General features: G+C 47.9%; 1 protein-coding gene across 1 annotated transcript in view; it reads left to right on the top strand.

The window, feature by feature from the left end:
- The first annotated feature begins 505 nt into the window (after positions 1–505).
- The window catches only part of TNFRSF21 (TNF receptor superfamily member 21), a 32,859-nt gene continuing 13,243 nt past the window's right edge, over positions 506–20,121 (top strand). Inside the window, exons 1-3 of the mRNA XM_026844897.1 lie at positions 506–675; positions 5,240–5,894; positions 7,578–8,075. Of these exons, the coding sequence (XP_026700698.1) occupies positions 628–675; positions 5,240–5,894; positions 7,578–8,075 (1,201 nt within the window). The 5' untranslated portion in view covers positions 506–627. The remainder of the gene's footprint in view (positions 676–5,239; positions 5,895–7,577; positions 8,076–20,121) is intronic.

The following is a 20,121-nucleotide window of genomic DNA, read 5'->3' as shown; positions in this document are numbered from 1 at the left end:
CGGGCAAAAGGCCGCGTCCTCCCTGGAGGCTTCATCCAGGGCTGTGCCGCCCCTCGAGGTCTGACCCATCCTGGCGTCGCGCCCCTGCCCCCGCTGCCGAAGCTCGGCAGGGGCTGGGGTCAGTCTGTCCGTCGGTCCGTCCGTCCGTCCCAGCTGCCACCCTTTGCTCAGGCGGCGAAACTCGCCGCCGCTGCTCGCAGGCGGCTGCCCTGACTTCTCTGGGAAGCGTTTTCCGGTGGGTTCGCCTCCAGGTTTACCTTCCCAGGCGGGGCCCTTCCCAGTCAGCGCTTTGGGGTTACATCCTGTCTTTTTGGGGAGAGACGGTAATTCGGTGTGTCAGGCACACGCCGCAGCTGCTGCGGCTGGGTTGTGTAACCGAGGAGTGCACTTGCTCTTGAACTCAAGGTGGATCTTAGCAAGCTGGTGCTGGCTCGACAGGAATCCGCGTAAACAAAAAAAAATAATCTAAAGCTGGGAGAGCATTAGCGGGGAAACAGCCTCGTTGCTTTGAAGGCGAAGGGTAACTTTGCGGAGCAGCTCGGGTCCCTGCACGGTGCTGGCCGGGTGCTGCCGAGCGCCGGTTTCTCACCGGGAGAGGCGAGTGCTGCTGCACGCCTGGAAGATGAGATGCTGATGGGGAGCTTGAGATACGGAGCTCCAGCTGGGATCCTGGAGGTCAGTTGGGAATGGCGGGTGTAGAGGGAAGGGACGGGGGAGACTGATACAAAGGTGTAGGGAAATAAAACAGTAATTTTGCAAAATGAGGCTGAGACTCTGAGCAAACGCGTGTGTATACTGCTCGTGCATGCATGTACTCAAACCCTTGTGTCTGTTGATCATACGAGCAAAAGAGCCATAGGACAAAATTCCCATTTTTTTCGTGAGCTGGCAGAATGCTCTCTTGGCCATTGGCCAGGGTTTCTTCACCTGACATCATCTTCTTCAAAAATGTGGGCAACTCCCCTTGGCCTCACAAGGAGTTAATGTCTTTCCAATGTGATGGGAGTACGTTCACATCAAGACGTGGGGGAATCTCTTACTGGTGCGGCAAACATGGAGCCGCCCGGCCGCTTGGTTTTTGAGCGATAGCTGCTGGGCAGTGGCTGTGTAAGGTTGATGTTAGCTCTGGTTTCCCTGGCTTGCCGTGGGCTTTGGGCACCCGCCAGCTGCCGCAAGGTAGTTTCTACCATCTCCCCCAATGCCTTCGCCTTGAATGGGCGCGGAGTCACCCTGCTTGGACTGGGGGCTTTGAGCAGCCTGGGGGATTTCATCTGCTTGGAGCAAAACTGTGGCTGCTGGGGATGCTCATGAGCCCTGGTCAGCGCTGGCTGCAGTGCTGGGTTTTCCTTTGTGGGCACCAGATGTGCCAGCCGGTGCTGCTGTTTTGGCACGCTCGGCTGCCAGCGTTCTGCTCTCGAGATGTAGCACAGGGACTGCTAAGCAGGGTAAGCCCTGGACTCTCGGTTTCACAAACCCCAAACCAGCTGGTGGTGTTGCAAGAAGCAGAAACTTGCTTTGCTCTTCAATACTCTGCTCGCAGGCAACTTTTTTTCAGAGTGAGTAACTTGATCCTTTTTACCGTGAGCTGGACAGGAGGTGGGCTCCTCCTGTCTGTGAAGTTACCGTAAAACTTCCAGACCAGTTTATTTGTCTTTCTGGGTTTGTTTTATAGTTGTTGGGGGTTTTTCATCCTTTAATGTCACAAGCAACTTCCCGATGCTGGTTGGTGGAGGGTGCGGTTGACTTTCAGGAAGGGGGGTGGGCTGTGCAGCCCATCCCCAACCTGTGCCAAGGCATCGCCATGGAGCCAGCTGCCATTTCTACCAAATTCTGCTGGGTTTGCTTGGAAACAGTTCCCAGAGCATCAGTTTAGCACTGTCAGTCTTTGCTTGCTTACAGCAAGAGCAGAGGCTCCTGCACTTTTCTAGCAGGGTCAAGTGTCCCGCGTTTAGCTGGCTTTTGTCTTCTTTTCCTTGTTCTTTTTTAATTTTTATTTTTTAGGTTTGCCGCTGCTTCCCTGCAGGGCTGGCAGCAGGGCAGCACTGTACACAACCCAAGATTGACTGTCTTGAGGTGTCGCCCTGTTTCAGGACGCAAATGCTTGTTGATTCACCAACTTTCTACTGGTGTTTTGGGTCCCAAATGAGCTTTTGAGTTCACAGCTACATTCCCCATTCCTTCTGCTCAGGAAGTTTGTGGCCCCCTAAAAGCTATTCAAGGGTAAATTAGTACGAATTGCCCATCGGGTCTCTCCTGCAGCATGCAGTTATTTAAGAGGGTGATGGAGGCATGGCATGGATGCCATCACTGGGATGGAGTCATCAAGCTGGGTGGTGGTAAGGTGGGTCATGCCCATGTCAGCTGTGGGGTGCTGCTGGCTTGCGGGTTTGTTTCCAGATAAGCACAAAGGTCCCCTTGTCTGAGCCATTGCCCTGATGTGAGGAGGTGAAAATGGGAGCGTTCCACAGCCTCATCTGCTTTCCTCATACTCCTCATATAAAATCTCCATGTGTTGGAATAGGTGAAGGTGACTGGGAAGCGCCTTTTCTGTGCGGTGCAGGGTGGTTGTGCTGAGTTGGGGATGCCCTTTGGGGTTGTGGCTGCCCTTTTGAGAGCTGCTCCTGCGTTGGGCACGGAGAGCAGCACCGAAACTGCTTGTAACCAAGTCTGCACTTTAGTGTTGTCTTGCATCCGTTCCTTTTTTCTGTGTTTTTTTTGTCACCCTGTATGCTTTCTTTGGTATTGGGAGTAATGAACTGAAATCCAGCGGCTAAGCAGAGCCCACTTCATTACTCTGTCACTGAAACTGCATGCATCGGCCAGAAAAGTTTTGTGTGCTGCTGGGCAGTCCTAAGGGTGAGGGACCAAACCAGCAGACACCCTTTTTTGTTGAAGATGTCCTTCTGCTCTTGGCTTTCTCCCAGATTAGAGTGGTGCCAACCACAAAAGCTGAGCAGCTGAGGTTTTTTTAGGGACCCAGAAGTGCCAGTCTGAATAAATAGTGGATACTCAGTGCTGCTTAGCCTTCCCCCCACTGGGACTTGCTGTTGTCCCTAAGCTTGGAAGTGCAGGCGCAGCTGAAGATCTGGAGATGTGCAGAAGTGCCACTGCCACTTTGCTTGAGATGGGGTTTGGAAAAAAAAAACAACCAACCAACCAAACAACAAAACCAATAAAATAAAAAAACCAACCTGGTGCTATTGCATTAGTGCAGTCCCACTGGCTTTAGTTACTTGCATGACTGATGGGAAGGAAAGGGAGAGCGGGGGGGGACATGTGCTTGTGTAGCAGGGTTGTCCGTGGGTTTCCTGAGGTCTGACTTCATGAAGAGGGAGAAATCAGGATCTGAGATGGTAGCACACAGCTCATCGCTGGCAAGGCAGGAGAGCTGCTGCCTGTCCTGTTTCTCCTGACACCCTGTCCCGCTCAGTGTCAGCATGGGGAGGAGGATGAGTAACACGGGTGACCCCCCCACGCAACCTCAAGAGACCGGATCCTGCTTCATCTGGTTTGCTAATGCAGGGCTGCGTCATGAAGATTACGGGCGGCAGGTTTCCTTAGAGCCAGCTAAGCACTTTGTTAAATCATGTCTTAGGGGAGGGGAAAAATAAAATGCATCCTGTAAACCTTTGCTGCCTGCCAGGGCAGCCCTGCTTTTTAATTTGACGTGCTGTAATTAGCCTGGCTGCTGCAGGATCTTTTGTCAACTCCAGCGGGTTTACCTGCTTCTGCCTGCTCTGTAATTGCTGCTTCAGGAAAAAAAAAAAAAAAAATTGAAGTGTTTTGTACAAATCCCAAGCTGTAAATTATTTAGCAGGTGAAACAGAAATGTGCTGTGTGTTTCCAGGAAGCAAGAGACTGCACCAAAAATGACGCGGCGCAGCTTGCGGCTCTGCCGCGATGTGCCTTCTGCAGAGTCATGTTGTTGGGAGGCTTTTTTTTTCTTCTGAATGTATTCTTGCTGGCTGATAGCCTGGAATAGGTAGCAGAGCAAGAGGCGAGGGCTTGTATAACATAGCCAAGTGATCTATGTGCCTGGCTGTGCGGTTAAAAAGTGTTTTAGGGTCTCTGGTCTTTCTACCTTCAGTGTAGGAAAGCACCTTTGGAAATTCAAGGTAAATTTGGCTCGTTCTTCTTTCTCCCTCCTGTCTCAGCCTGAAGCTGTTTGAAAATGTTTTTTCTATTGCTTTGCATGTTATATGAGGTTGTGTCAGCCTTTCTTCTGATACATCTTTTGTTCTTGCTGTCTTATGTCCTCTGGCATAACTGACATTAAATCCAGGGACCAGAGGTCTCCTGGAGGAGGTGGAGATCCTGCTTGGTAGATGGAGGTTCTCTTGGGCATGGAGGAGCCTCAATGCAAAGGAATTAAGGGACATAAACCCCTGGAATTGGAAATAGGTAAACAGATTTGTAGCAGTCATCTAGCCAAACCCACCTGGGTGCAGTTCAATGTCTAAAAACTGGAGACCTTTTACCTGTATCTGATGCAATGAGGAACTGAGTTACAGCAGAGTTCCTCAAAGAGCTTAAAAATAGCGTGAGGTTTTCTCTTCTGTTGCCAACGCATCTGGTTTAAAGTGGGTTGAGATGTGGTTGGAGGCTCGAAGCAGAACATCCCTTGAGGTCTCACCAAACCATGATGCTTGTGCAGGGTCATAAAAAAGTCATGGCAGTGCAGAGAAGCTCAGAAATAGTCCGATAATGCTCGCTAGCCTGGTTTTCATCCTGGTTTGTGTTATTTAGAAAGGTAACAATTTGAACAAGTGCAAATTAATAAATACAGAGGAGGAAAGTTTTACAGGTCAGAGCTGCCACCTGCCTGTGTGTTTTGTGTTCTTGGCAAGCGCCTGGCTCGTGCTGGGGCCTCTCAGCCCTGAAACACAAAGCTGCTCTGAATTCTCCTGGGGTGGCCAGGTAGCACATACTGCTGAAACACAATTAGCAGTATTTACCGCCATGGCAGGGTTGCAGTGTAAATGATGCTTAGTCTCGCTGAGAAGTGTGGTGTCAAATTTAAGGAATTATAATTGTAGCTGGGGATGTGTCCGGAGAGTGTGCTGCTGCCTGCACCAGTTCTCTTCCACCCTGATCTTGCTGAGCTCCCACCCCTGGGTGTAGAAACAACTCTCTGGTCCCACAGCTCTGGGTCATCCCTTGTGATCCTGCAAGGGATCGCTGGCAGAGGGGGCTCCGGTCATGCACTGTTGTTGACTAACACCTCTCACCTGTCTTCCAGCTGCTCATGCTCCTTGGCACCGCTGATGGTCAGTCGAAGCTGACCTCCGAGCAGAATGCCATCAGCCTCTCCCCTGGCAAGTACCGCCACTTGGACCGTGCCACCAACAAAGAACTGATCTGTGACAAATGTCCCGCAGGAACCTATGTGTCTAAACATTGTACGAAGAGTACCTTAAGAGAGTGCAGCCCTTGTCCAGATGGGACTTTCACGAAACATGAGAATGGCATAGAGCGATGCCACCCTTGTAGAAAACCCTGCGAACTGCCAATGATTGAGAAAACTCATTGTACTGCCTTGACTGACCGCGAGTGCACTTGCCTGTCTGGTACGTTTCAGACGAACGATACCTGCGTCCCTTACACGGTGTGCCCGGTCGGCTGGGGCGTCCGCAAGAAAGGAACTGAGACAGAAGACGTTAGGTGCAAGCCGTGCCCTCGTGGTACCTTTTCTGATGTGCCTTCTAGTGTGATGAAGTGCAAAACATACACTGACTGCTTTGGGAAAAACATGGTGGTCGTCAAGCCTGGAACGAAGGAGAGTGACAACGTCTGTGGTTCTCCAGCATCTCTTCCGAACACATCCTTGACTTCATCAAGCACTGAAGCAGGTGAAGAGCCCAATAAAGTTCCACCAACCGCTCATCTTCCCAAAGGTAATGTCCACCACTGAAACAGATGTGGTTTTGGTTGTGGGATTGTGCTTCTGCTGTGTTCAGGGTTGACTTTAGGCTCTTAAAGGGCAACCTGCTCCAAAGTGTGGGTGGCTCTTTTGTTTCTTGGCCAGAAGGCAGCTCCGGGGTGCATCAGGTTGTCCTCACTTGTGTTAAACCATGCTTAACATTTTCACTCAGGCTATAGTTGTGATTGTACTCCTGGCTGTCCTACTGTTTGGACTGAAAGGACGTCACGTTCCCCAGCTGCTTCTCCCATCTGTGTGTTGTGCTGGCACAAGTCTTTGTGCATACGTGGCAAACCTGAGCGGAGTGCAGTAGGAAAGCCCCAACAGGAGAGGAGCTTTGCTCCACCAGACTCCTTTCCTGCCCATGCTTTCTTTGTTGTGTTTTGCCCCATACAGTGCCAGCGTATCGGCTGGAATGGGAAACGTTGCCAAAACAGCCCTCCAGGAATCTAGGCTGTGCCATCAATTTTTTTCTTTAACTTCTGAGACTTCTGTTAGTTATCACTGGTGGGGTGAACCAAGTTGAATTCCCTATTCTCTTGTTTAATTGGAAATTATATGCAGTGGTGCTGTGGGACCCTATCTGAGGTGGTGCTCAGCACTCCCTGCAAAGCAGCCTACTCAATGTCTCAAATGAGACATTTTATTAAAAAAATGCAACTTCTGGTGGCCTGTACACCTGAGCTGGTGAATGCAATAGCAGGGAAGTGTTGACAGTGATAGACTCCAAGTCCTTATCCTTTGTTATGTCTCAAAGTTTGATTTGACGTTGTGTGTGATATGATGTTTGTGTGTCATTGGGAGAGCACACAAGGGTGTTCCCTGGCCTTTGAAATCAACTGTAGACAATTAGGTAAAACTTAAGTGTTTTCCCTGTTTGTATCCTGTTCAGAGTGTTTTGGGTAACCAAGACAGAGGCAAAGTCAGCTTACAGATAGTTACACCCACTCTCTGGCTCAGCTGGGTTGAGTTCAAGAGCTGAGTTTCTAAAGTAAGCTCCAGTTTTCACCACAACAGCCCTTCCTCTTCTCAGCAGGCTTTGGTCATGCATCTGGCTGGGACCTGAGAGCTGTTGGTTGATAAGAAAACTCAATAGAGGTGGAAAGTAGCTCTTAGTGGGGGAATTTTGCTTTCTTCTGTTGCTTCAGAAACCTGTTTGTAGTTGATGCATCCACAGCTGCTTGCAGTGCTGATAAAAAAGTTTGTGCTTCCTTAACAAAACATGGTAGAGGGATACTAAGCCTCCAAATTGTCATGTATTTCTAGCCCAAATACTAAATTCCACAATTGGAGTAAAAAAAAAAAATGTTCATAAACCTAAGAAGGAAAAAACAACTCCCTCATAGTTGTAGGTTTTATGGGAAATATTGAATATGAGACAAACACAGATTGACAACATGCCTTTCACTCATCTTTTTTTTGATGAGCTGCCAATAGCCTTAACCAACAAAGGTCATTTTTACCTTGAACCTACCTCTGTAACTGTACCCATCTGTTCCCAGAGCCAAACCTCAACTTCACCTATTCCCTTTCTCGCTGCTTGGCATTGGGTTTCTGTCTGCTGGCCAAGCAGATGCTCAGGCAGGTCTTAGGCCGCGATGTGATGCCGTATCGCATCTCCAGTGCCGTGACACTGAACTCTCCTCTCCTTTTACAGGTCTGAACTCTTCAGTTCCTGATTTTGTCCCCTCTCCAGCACCCCGCACGTCCAGCAGCATGGCAGAGCCGGCAGGCTACTACAACGAAACCTCGGCCAACGAGACGGATGGTGCTGGTGGGATCCTCACAGGCTCCAGCACCACTGGCCAGGCACAGAGCTACCGGCACAAGCAGACCAGCCAAGCACTGGAGAAGCAGCCGTCGCTGGAGATGGTGGGGGGCGAGAAGTCCAGCGTCCTGTACAGGCCCCCCCGGCGAGGGCCACAGAACAGCCACCAGCACTTTGACATCAACGAACACTTGCCGTGGATGATTGTCCTGTTCCTGCTGCTGGTCCTGGTGGTTATCGTTGTCTGCAGCGTCAGGAAGAGCTCACGGACTCTGAAGAAGGGACCCAGGCAAGATCCCAGTGCCATTGTGGAAAAAGCTATTATGAAAAAGTCCACCACCCCAACGCAGAACAGGGAGAAGTGGATCTATTACTGCAACGGGCATGGTGAGCAGGAGCGATTGGGGTGCACTGGGGGTTCTGTCCTCTCTACCATCCCACATGGTGCTTTGGAGGGGCTGCCCCCATGTCCAGTCACCAGTTGCTTTTCTGACATGCTGGGTTTTGTAGTGAGGACAAAGCCCATATACTGGTTCCTCAGATGTTTCTTTATTCTTGGCTTCTTCCCCTTGCTGTTCCCATGGTGTGTCCCTGTTCCTGAAGGAAGGGTTAATGGAGGGAATGTCACCTGCTTGCCCTAGCTCCTCTACTTCTCCTCACCCATCCTTGATAGAAGGATTTTGAATGAAGGCTCCTTTCCCCCCCCCCCCTTGTCACTTTTCTGTTTTGCACTCTCCTTATTCTCTCGGTGACTCAGGCGTGGGTCTGGTTGTCTTTCATGTTGTCCTTTTTCCCTCACCCTGTCTGTTTCTGGAAGACTGAGTCATTACCCGCCTCTTGGCAGTGCCTCAATTTCAGGTTCTTAGCTCTAAATCCTGACTGCTGGCTTGTGTCCCCAGCCCTTCGCCCATGCTGGAGCCAGGACAGTTGTCCTTAAAGTCTGTGTCGTGGAGGCGGACAGCTCCATGAGTGTTGTCAGGTCTTCCTGGAGGCTCTGCTTTGTAGTGTTTTCTTTTTGGTTGGTGACTTGCTGTCAGATTTTTGACGAGACTTTAAAGATGACCTGTTGTAGTCATTAAACTGAAATTTGTAAAAATCAATGGTAAATTAATGGTGGCATGAATGTGAACACCAAGCAGCCATGATCTCCCTAGTAGCATGTATGGTTCTTCCTCTGCAAAGCTACAGTGGCAATTTTGACGCTCCCCTTTTCTTGTGCAAACAGCACTGACGAGTCCTTACTTTGGGTTGAGGTTGCTCAACCTTAAACATCCGTTCAGTTAACCTTTAGAAAAGCACATTTAACAAGGGGGGCCAAACAAAGAATGGATTGAGAAAAGATCGGAAGGTTTAAGAGAGATCAGTCCTTGATAAAAGTCATCCATGAGTGCTTAAGTACAAAGCAAAGAAGGCTTCTGTCATGTACTCTCTTATCTTTTGTGCTGATTAATAGACCTATACTTTGTTTGCCTTCATTAATGCATTTATAGAAACAAAAGGTCTTGTTGGAATTAGTTTTGTGCCTTCTCTTGTGTTTGTGCTACTTATCAGGGTTTTTTTAAAGTCTTGAATTCTTGTGGTACAGTTCCTTGAGCTTTCTTCCGTTTGCAATAACTTTTCCCAGTAACTCCTGCACTCCATTGTCTCTGAAATCTGTACCTGAAGCATGGTCCTTGAGGCCATGGTGAGTGATCTGCAATGAGCTTTCAGAACTAGATGTCCTTATTTGTGGGCACTACCAGAAATACTGCATGGCTTTGACCATGGTTCATTGACCAAAAGCAGCTGGTTGTTACTAACTTGTAGTAACTTTTCTTCCCCAAGACCTTAATTATGAGTTGGTTGTGTTTCTGACTCTCTCCTGTTTTATGAAGCATCTTAGAGCAGGAGCTGACATTGTATAGGGCAGGGAGTGCTCGAGTGCAGGGACAAGACCAAGTTGCTTTGAGCAGGTGCAGCTCTGGTTTCTAAATGGGTGTTTCAGACACTGTGCAGAAATAAATGCCTGTACTGCAGCTGGTCCTTCTCCTGGAGGCCGTGTTAGAGCTGCCTTTGTGGGCAGTGCTGTGTGTTTGGTCACCAAGCATGATTCACGTTAAAGAAACAGTGCATGTAAGAGAAGGTGATACATGGTGAGCAGTGAGGCTATGTTAGCCCATTTGGGTATAACCCCACCTCCCAGATCTTGTCATCCTTTGGGGGATAGCATTATTCATGGAGCATCCTGTGCTTTTCAAGGTGAGTTGTTCCAGTCTTCTCTGTCATCATGTAACAGCTAAATAATCACATCCACAAAGGTATTTGCTAAGTTTTTGTCTTGTCTTGGGAATAAGCTGGATGTAACAGCAAAACCACGTTTAGATGATAAACTGGCCCAGTATCTGATCCATTCTCCCAGGTCTGGAGGCAAATTGCCCTGTTACTCTGGGCTTCTGGCTGGGTTGTTTTGCACATCCCTCCCAGTCATTCTTGCAATAGTCACGCTGGTTCCGTGTTGGCACGGGTGGCTTCATGACTTCCTCCTGTCACTGAATGTCCTCAGTTGAACTTTGTGCAGTGAAGGCAGACAGAGGAGCACAAACCAATTAATGTTTTGTCTTGCTTTGAGTGCAGCTCTGGTGTTGCCTAAATTGCATTGTGTTACCTGGAAGGGCTTTGCTCATTAGTTCTTACTTGGTGGTGGTGCTCTGTCATGTCAGATTTGGAAATTGTTCTCCTCCACAGTGGTGTATAAATCCCTCTTTGGTTTTCCTATTGAAGTATCTGGCTCTTAAGACTGTTTACTTGAAACAAGAGAAGATGTAGTGCCATAGAGGAATTGACCTTTTACTTAATAACTGGCTGTACAGCTAAGATGTACTGCAGAGCTGCAGCATCATGGCTTAGCTTTCTGCTGTTCTAGCAGTGTTTGTACCCAAATTATGCTTCATCCTGAAGCAGTGTTTCAAACGAGGGTGAATATGGCTGGGAACAAACTTCAAGCAGTTGCAAAGAAATCTTTCCCCTCCTGTGCTGCTAGTGCAGATCCCTCCATGATAGGCAGCCAGAGCAAAGCCTCCGTAGGTGTGAGGACCACAGTTGCTTCCCGGGTCTTCAGGTGACAGCCTGGTTTGTGGTTGCACAAGGGGTGTGGAGGGCAAGCAATTAGGTTTAAGTCATTTTCTGAGGATGGGGGTGAAGCCCCAGAGTCTGGTGCTGGCAGTGCACCCGCATTCATATGACCTCCCCACCTGTATGTTGGCTGGCCAGGCCAACAAGGGGTTGGGGCGTGTTTATTGCTGGGGCAAAGCCGATGTACGTAGTTGCTGCGCAGTCTCCCCTGCTTCCTCCTAGTTTGCTATCTCCTCCCTCCTAATCCTTTCAGTAAACAGCTTTAACCTTTGAAAGGGAAGACTGGGTCTGACGTAGGTGCTGCAACCTCTGCTCGGAGGAGCTGTGCTTGGGCAGCTGACCTCACACCGGCACCTCTCAATCTTTCTGTGGTGCCAGACAGACATCTAAGGCTTTGCCTGGTTGGGGTATTTTATTACTGATTGCCTCAAGCCCATCGGTTCCAAGTAAAGTGTGGTCAGGGTGGCATTAACACTGTTCAGTGCTGGAGCAAAGACATCTCACTGTGGTTGGGCTGCTTCCCAAGAGAGGAGGATTTTAGGGTGGAAACAGTGGTTCGAACTCTTGCCCAGTTCTTGAAGGTGCTTGATACACTGAATTGCTTAAATAGATGAGAGAGGAGTGTGATCCTGCACAGCAGTTGTGATCATGGGGCATTTCACTTGTCCTTATTGCCCCATGAGGTGTCTATGCCCCATGCACTCTCTGGTTATAATTCATGCCTTAAATAACAGCCCAAACCTAAAAATAGCAGTAGCTGGTCTAGACTAGGCCCATGTCCTTAACGTGGACATGTTCCAGCTAAGATGGCAAATGCCGATGATTCTCACTGGATTAAATGGTTCAGAGGTCTGGGAAGAGCTTGTGTTGACTAATGGCCTGAGTTAGCAACCAGCCTACCTCCACGTCTGTCCTCGTGTCCGTCCCCATGACGGGTTCTCCCGAGCACTCCAAGGTCTCACCTACACAAGATTGAGAAGGTAGAGCAACACCAACGGTACAGCTCTGGTTGGAAGAGCTGGACCTCTTGCTGCTTCAACTGGCTCTTACGTTGTAGCCCTGCAAATGGGAATCCAAAGGGGAAAAACAGTTTGCCAGTTTTCCAAAGAAATTATCAGTGTGGTGCCTGAACGTCATGGGTACTGGGCTGATAGTGCTCTCTGGTTTTAACCTTGTACCTTTTAGAAGATCAAGAGCAGTTTACACACTGGAAACACTTTCTTCTAAACAATCCCTTTATTTTAACAAATAGCCATGTCCTTGCTTCAGCTGTTTCCAAAGGCAAGGAGTTGAGCTTGCAGAAACCTTTCAATAAAAATAGAGAATTGAAGCCTGTCTCTTGAACATCTCGGAAGTGCCAAATTTGGCATCGTTCTATGTCAAACATGAAGATGGGCTTGAAATCATCTTGCAGAAATTGCTGATAGTGTTGCCTTTGACTTTCACCCATTGAGTTGCAGAGGATGAAAGGCAAAGACTGTGTAAAATGTTGTTTGGGGGTAAAATCTGTGTAGAGAAGAAGCTGCCTGGAATGATGTGCCAAGAGGCAAGAAGAGAGTTTGGTGATTATTTTTTTTTTTTTCTGGGAGTTGAAAGACTGAAGAACAGATCTTGGCAGCACTGGCCTGGCATGAGATGCCACTTCCCTTTTATTTTTCTTCAAGTCTGGTAATTGCACATTATTACAGTGGGTGGTGAGAGTGAAGCCAGGAAGCCCCTGGTTAAATAATCAGAGAAATAAACTGTTCTACAAAAGCTGTTTGCAGCTGAGATGGAGCTGAGGCTTGACTGCAGGTAGAAGAGTGTTTACTGAAAACGGCTCAAGATCGGAGTGGGGAGCTAAGGGGTGTTGCTGGAAAGATGGGGAATGTCAGGATTTGAGGGTCTTGGTTGCTCAGTTATTGGGACTCCCAGTTGTCAGCATGTCGGGAGCCAGGATCATCTTTGTTTGCAGTTCGTATAGTCCTTGGCTTGCAGCTCAGTTGCTGTAGGACTAGGGCTAGGCTGGGGATTGGCCTGCTCCCAGGAAAGTTGTTGAGGGTGTTGAAGAGGGACCACATCCTTGTACCTTGGAGACTCTCTGATGCTGCACTGCAGCTCTGAAACATCCCCATGTGAATATAACCAGTGAGTATGTTGGCAGTAAGCGTTGGGATGTTTGGGTTTTTGCAGACTTGTCCTCACATGGAATCAGATACTCATTTATGGTTAGTGTTGGAAGATGCTTATCAGAGTAAAATTACTTGATTCTTTTTATTTTAAAGAGACAGCACATGGCCAAAAAAGCCCACACATAACCATAATCCTTTATATAGCTTTATCACCTAATGAAGGGAAGCAAGTGCATGGAAACAACCCAGCAGGGGATACTCTTCCTCAAGCGTGGTGTCACTCCTTATTCAACTGCTATCCTAAATAAGGAAAACCCGGCTGCAGGGATGGTGCTCACAGGTCTATGCATGATTCTGGATGCTACTTTAGGACAACTCCTTAGTGTGTGTATGGGTAAATGAGATGAAAGCCACTTAGTGTAGTGGTTTGGTTTTGTAGATGTTGTTTTCCCTTTGATCAGCTCCTGAACAGATCGCAGCTTGGTGGCAGGAGCATCACGCTGGGAGGCAGGGCGAGGTTGGAGGAGCTGCTGTGGAAATGTACCCCTGGGGACTCTGTCTCTTCTGCACATCTGCAGATCTGGGGAGGAGCGATAGGGTTAAAAGCTTCACCAGTCTCAAACTGTGGTGACCTCAAGGTTTTGTGCCCAGACCACAGGTAGGGCAGAGATGGCCAGCAGCATCTCACCAGGGCGGGTGTGCCCATTGCTGCTAACATAATTTGGTAATTGCAGTTACATCTGGATAGAAGCAGCCCCGTGTAATAAGAGTCTGGCAGGCAGAGCGTGAGACAAGGGATTAATGTTTGTCTACCTGCCAAAATGAAGAGGCAGAAGGTGTTCATTTGTTTTTTTCCAAAGCAGTCTCTCTTCTGGCATCTGCAGTTTAATAATCTGCAGGTGACTGCTGGTCCTCTAATGTCAGCCTGACCATCTTTGCAAAGTAAGACCCAGGTAGAAAGGGAGCCTGTTAAATTGGAAGGGGCAGGTATGTGCCAGGCACTGCGAGGAATATGAATGCTGTGGTACTGCTGAGCCTTAAAACAGGAATGTTCCCTTGCTGGAGCTTGTTTGACTGTGCAGGAGCTCTGTATTTCATGCTACCTTTGTTCCAACACGGGAGCAATGCTCTGCTTCAGAGTGGGTTGAAGCAGCATTTCGTCAGCAACACGAGCCTCTGTCATGGGAGCTTTGGGGTCAAATCTGATAAGTTAGAAAAAAACATCTTCCTTAAACTACTTAACTTAGAACTTTGCTCAGGTTTGCCCCAAACTCACCAACCTCTTGGGAATCTGTGTGGTTTTCAAAGGGTGTATGCAGGAGCTGACCAAGGCTTCGTGGTGAAAGGGAGCTTTGGAAAACATAAGCGAGGGATCTGTTTTGCTTAGAAAGGAGGAAACCTAATCGTGTGCAGGTTTATCATATCTTGCTCCTCAGCCTTATTGCATTAGCAGGCCTGAAGACCGATGCTTGATTACTTTTAATGTGTGCTGCTACATGAGCTATCTATCTGCAGTGTGTGCAGGGCTGTGTGGAGCTGCCCTGGGAAGCTGGTGTGTTTGCTACCGAATCTGCTTAAAAAAAAAAAATTAACCCCCAAACTATCCATGATCAAAATTCCTGGGTGGCCCCTGGCTTAATTTAATAAGGGACCGGGATTTGTGCCTGTCTGCTAAAGCACAGGGCTGAGTGTCAGAGACAGAGCAGCTCTGCAGGGAGAGGAGGGTTGTCCTTGTAGAAAAACATGCCGAGCCCAGGTTTCTTTTTCCAAAAACCTAGCATTGGTTTCTGCGCCAGGAGGGCTGTGATTTCTCACATCAGTAAGGCTCTCACACATAACTCCTCGAATAACAAGGCAGATTTTTTTCTTCCTCTCTTGCCAAAGCTTTTTTTTTTTTTTAATGCAGGAGGCGAATTTAATCCTTGGGTTGGCATCTGCAGGTGTCTGGATATTTATATGGCTCTGGCTGTGGCAGTGTGCTTGCTCAGGGTTACCAGCTGTCCGAGAGGGTTATAATGAAGATTAACTCTGTGAAAGCTGTTTAAAATTTAATAATTACATAAAATACTTAAGCTAGCCATTCCCTTTTAAATCAAAGGAAGAGCAGGTCCACTCTGCAGATCCCCAGTGTAGGGGGACACACAGGGTGAGCATCCTGTGGTGGTGTGCAGGCGCTCGTGTGGGTCCTGGGAGAGTTGGACCAAAGGTGCAGTTACAGAGGTGACTTCCACATAGCCTGTAGTGGGAAGGGAGGTCTTGTCTTGTGCTGACCCTCAAGTTCCCAGATCTGAAACGCATTCATAACCGTGTCTGATCACAGACCTTCCTTGATGGCCTGGCTTGGTTGAGTTATTTTCCAGAAAGTGTGTGGGAAGTGTTTGTCAGGAGTCCCTTTCCTGCTCTGCAAGATTATCTTTTTTTTTAAAAAAACAAAACAAACCTCACCATTTAGTGGTTTGTTGCCCAAACAGTGCTTGCTGAGGATGTGAATCACTGGCTCCTGGGAGGGTCTGATACCAGCACTGTCCTCCATGGGAAAACTAGCAAATTGCTTAACAAGTCTTTGTAACTGTGTCCTTTCCTCCTGTCCAGACAAAGGCTCTTTTTAAAATAATGGAAAGATTTGGGTTGGAAGGAACTTTCAAATATCATCTAGCCCAGCTCCCCTGCTGTGGGCAGGGATATCTTTCATTAGACCAGGCTGCTCAGAGCCCCGTCCAGCCTGGCCTTGAACCCTTCCAGGGAGGGAGCAGCCACAGCTTCTCTGGGCTGCCTGTTCCAGTGACTCACCACCCTCACAGTAAAGAAATTCTTGTTTATATCTAATCTAAGTCTACCCTCCTTCAGTTTAAAACCGTTGCCCCTTGTCCTATCACTACAGGTCCTGGTAAAAAGTCTCTCTCCATCTTAAAAGCTCCCTTTAAGTACAGAAAGGCTGAAACAAGGTCTCCCAGGAGTCTTCTCCAGGCTGAGCAACCCCAAATCTCTCAGCCTTTTTTTCATAGGAGAGGTGTTCCACCCTTGTGACCATTTTTGTGACCCTGATCTAACAGGTCCCATGTCTTTTCTGTGCTGAGGACCCCAGAGCTGGGCACAGTACTCCAGGTGGGGGTCTCACGAGAGCAGAGTAGAGGGGGAGAATCACTTCCCTTGACCTGCTGGCCACACTTGTTATGCAGCCTAGGATACAGTTGGCTTTCTGGGCTATGAGTGCACATTGCAGACTCATGTCCATCTTTCCATTCATCAGTCCCCCAAGTCCTCAGGAGAGCTGCCCTCTACTCCTTCACCCTCCAGCATGCGCTAATACTAGTGATTGCCTTGACCCCGGTACGTGACCTTCACATCTTCCAGACCTCCTCATCTATGACCCAAAATATATTTTGGAGGAGGAGTTGTTTCCAATAACCTCCCCTTATTGGCAAAATTTGGTGTAATTTTCAGTTTTTGGAAAGGTATTTGTGTCAGGGATTTGGGATTTCTAAGTGCTGGTTTGGCTGAGCCATGGTGCCTCGTCAACTGGAGTTTGGATGTGCTGCATCCTGGCTTGCTTGTACATGCAGGCTCTCGGTGTGTGCTCAGAGGTAAAAATAGGCTGCTGTGGCTGTGTTTTGCATGAGTCAGGAGGATATTTGGAGGAGGTAGGTGGGCTGAGCTCAGGAACAGAGCTGGGTTTGCAGTGATTTGGAGCTTTTATCTGAACGTAGGGGAGGATTGAGCTGCATTACTGCAGTTCTCTTGTCTGACTTGTGTGTGCCCTTGGGCTGTGCTCTCCACCCCATGATGCCTCATCCTCAAGGTCTGTGCAAGTGTTGAAATCCAGCCAGCCTGTTACAGTCTGGATTTGTCACTTCATGTGGTGTACAAATTAATATTGCCTATCTCTGGGATACCTGTGTCGTAGGTAGCTGGTGGAAGCTCCAGGTGCTCCAGCTCAGATTGATACTGAAATGATGGAGATCAGTTCCCAGAGGTGTCATGGGTGGACTGGTGGGACCTGTCCCTGCTGGTGAAGGGCTGGAGCATGCAGTCTCCTGAAATCCAGCCTTTCACGCATGAAGCTGGCTCTGGAACCCTGGGCAGATTTGCTGCTCACTAGATGAGACTGTGCGCCGCAGTTCCTGGAGGATCTCCTGAACTTTGCTTCTCAGCTGTATAAGACAGCCTGTAAGACCTGAATTGATGTTGTGTTAATCCTTTTCTCTGTGCTGTCCCTTCATTATTAGGGGTTGAGAGGACACATGGCTTGGGAGGGCTCTGTAGACTTGAGCATGAGATTTGCCTCAACAAGCACTCTTCTGAAAAATACCAAATTATGTTTGGCTTGAGCTCCAGAAATGGAAATGACAGCTTTTTGTTTGTGAGAGAGTGAGGAGAGGAAGGAACTGAAGCTCCTCTGTGGCTAGGCTGTGGTTTAGACTTTACCGTATCTGCTGCCAGGTGCTTGGGTGTAGCCTTCTGATGGGGTAGCTTTTCCACTCCGCTTGAGTTTGCTTGAAGATGTGAAAAAGTAATGGCAGAGAAGAGAAATGGTCTCTTGCAGATATTGTACATAAGCATGCCAGCACTGCCAGTCACGGCCCCATGCTGTGCTGACCTCTTGCCTGCTTGAGGCCAAATGACTGCTGAAGAACTGGGTTTGTGTCCAACCTGTGAATAGCAGGGCTACAGGAGATGAGCGAGGCTTGTCCAGAACAAGTTCAAGGGAGTCCTTAAAGCTCAGCCAGGTCCCATGTGCTTGTGTGATGACCACCTTGGTGACATTTATAAATGGAAGGAGTGACTGCTTTGTCTACACCAAACTGTACTGCAGTACTGCGTACTCCAAGGGAGCTGGAAATGGGTGGGAATTGTCTTGAACCAGATTCAAAATAAGCAAATGGAAGTCACTGAAATAAACTGAAATGGTGTTTATGGGGAAGATTGGGGCAGAGGCGAGCAGTGTGCTTGGGGCAAGGGACCTGTCTGTAGAGCTGCCCTGCCTCTCCAGGAAGGTCCTTCCTTCAGCTCAGCATCTTTGCCGATGAGCTGGACGTGTATTCAGCAATGCTGTTTGATTGTGCCACTCTGCAGGCATCTGTCCGTCTCTGGACTTGTCTCAATTTGCCTCAGTTTGCTCTGACTGTAGACATGCCTGATTGCACCCATGTTCCTATGTGTGTACGTACACCCTTGGGCTTCCCATTTGCCTGTGCACATCACATTGGCCTTGTCCTGGCTTGAAGGGGAGTCCATTGCCTAGGGGTTATCACCACCTTAAAAATATTAGGTGGTTACATGGAGTAGCCCATGACAACACTTTGAGAATTGCAATGTTCAGATAATGGCACTTGAAATGCTGCCTGCCCAGGTACCCAAGACATGCATGGATGTTCTGTATCCTTCAGACGCCTGCTCTGGGATGGGTATGGCACACACAGCTCTGCTGGATGAGGGTTTTATAGCAAGGGCTCCTCTTTAATTCCACTGTCTGAAGCAAGCGGAGTTGGGTGATAAATGGTGATGGTCATTGATGGTGATGATGGAAGGGGTGATGCTGCCTCCTGCATTAGCTGCAGGTTGGTGGCTGCTCTGCCAGGCTGTTCCTGTGGCCCGTGTTAAAAAATGAGGTCAACTTGGGCTGTTCTCCAGTATTGGCAAGCTCAGAGCAGCTTGAGCTGCCGATGTGCCTGTGACTGGCCTCATATGGGAAGCATGAAATGATTGGGTTAAAGCACTATCCCTGCTGAGCTCAGCCATTTTTCTTGGGATTGCTGGAGTCTGGAGGGCTTTGAGCATCATCTCCAGCCTTGGTGTTTAAATGACCATGGTGGGAGAAGGTCCACATGGTTCAGTGGGTGGGGAGGACCCAGGACCTAAGATGGAACTCTGCGCACCCTGGTGGGCACCTTCCCATCCCAACAGGACCCTCCGGCACTGTTAGTGCTCTGCAGAGTAACCTGTAGGGCTTCTGGAAATATGGAAATAGTAGGACTGTAAGCTTATTATAAGCATTAACGTTGTATTTTAGTTTTGAACAAGTGAATTAAGTTACTGTAAATGACTTGAGCAGTAATACTTGGCAGTATGCAGCCGCAAGTTGTCATGTAATGGTTTTAATCTTATTTTTCAAGAACAGAGGGAGCAGTGGTTTTCTAACTGACTGGAGCCAAATCTGCGCTCATGTCTGTGTCTCTTCCACATCTCTCTGGGGTTTTGTTTGCACAATATTGTAGTGGATGTAGTGAACATATGAGGCTTAAATTCATTTAATAGTTGCAAGAAAATGAGTTTAAGGTTCTTATAGTATTAAGGTAGACATTTCCAAATTCGTTTTTAATGGAACATTTGTTTTCCAAAGATTATCATACGCCATTAAGTCCTCTGCTGCCTGGTGCATTCTTGGGCCCTGGGATATTATTGCCAAGGGATATAAACATGTTTATGAGGCCACTTTATTGAACGGTGAGATTAAATACACTAAACTTGAAAATGTGAGTAGCAACACGAGCGCTTTTTGTCATAAATCTTGTGTGAGAACACCAGGACATAAATGTCGTGCCACTGTGTGCAAATCAGCATTTTTCACCAGTACAGCAGCTGTAAATACTGGGATTTATCAGCGTTAAATACAGATAGCGTATGGGATTTTTCCTTCCCTGGGAGGGCTAGATGTGCCATATAGGGGTCATAAAACAACAGATTACGTTTTTATGCTTCTGTATGACTGACGTGCATGGGAGTGGGTGTGGGCAAAGTTCCCACCCAGCTGTAATGCTTCGTCTCACCGCGGGGCAGCACTGTCGGGGGTGGGGGGGACCTGACTGCTCATTTTATATATATATATATATATGTGTGTGTGTGTGTGTGTGTGTATATATATATATACACACACTTACATACATATATATATATGTATAAAAATAAGCAGTATTATCTATATATCTCTATATATTATTCAAACCAGGAAAAAAGTAATAATCCCTGAATATGAGAGCAGAAAAAACACTGCAAGATTTATGCACTAACAATTTATGCACTATATATAGTTATATCTCGGTGCATAAATCATTATCTATATATATATATCTATTATCTACATCTATATATATATATATAGATATATATGTAATATGTAGTACCAGACCTGCTTGTCCCTCTTTGCGTTGCTGGCATTGCCTTGGCTGACCAGCCTTGCAGAGCTTTTTCTACTCTTGTATTCAGGGTTGTGG

Source organism: Athene cunicularia (genome assembly GCF_003259725.1).
Source record: "Athene cunicularia isolate RWA chromosome 3 unlocalized genomic scaffold, athCun1 chr3_part1, whole genome shotgun sequence".
NCBI lineage: Eukaryota > Metazoa > Chordata > Aves > Strigiformes > Strigidae > Athene > Athene cunicularia.
Note: the sequence above shows the minus strand (reverse complement) of the source record. Positions and strands in the feature narration are given on the sequence as shown.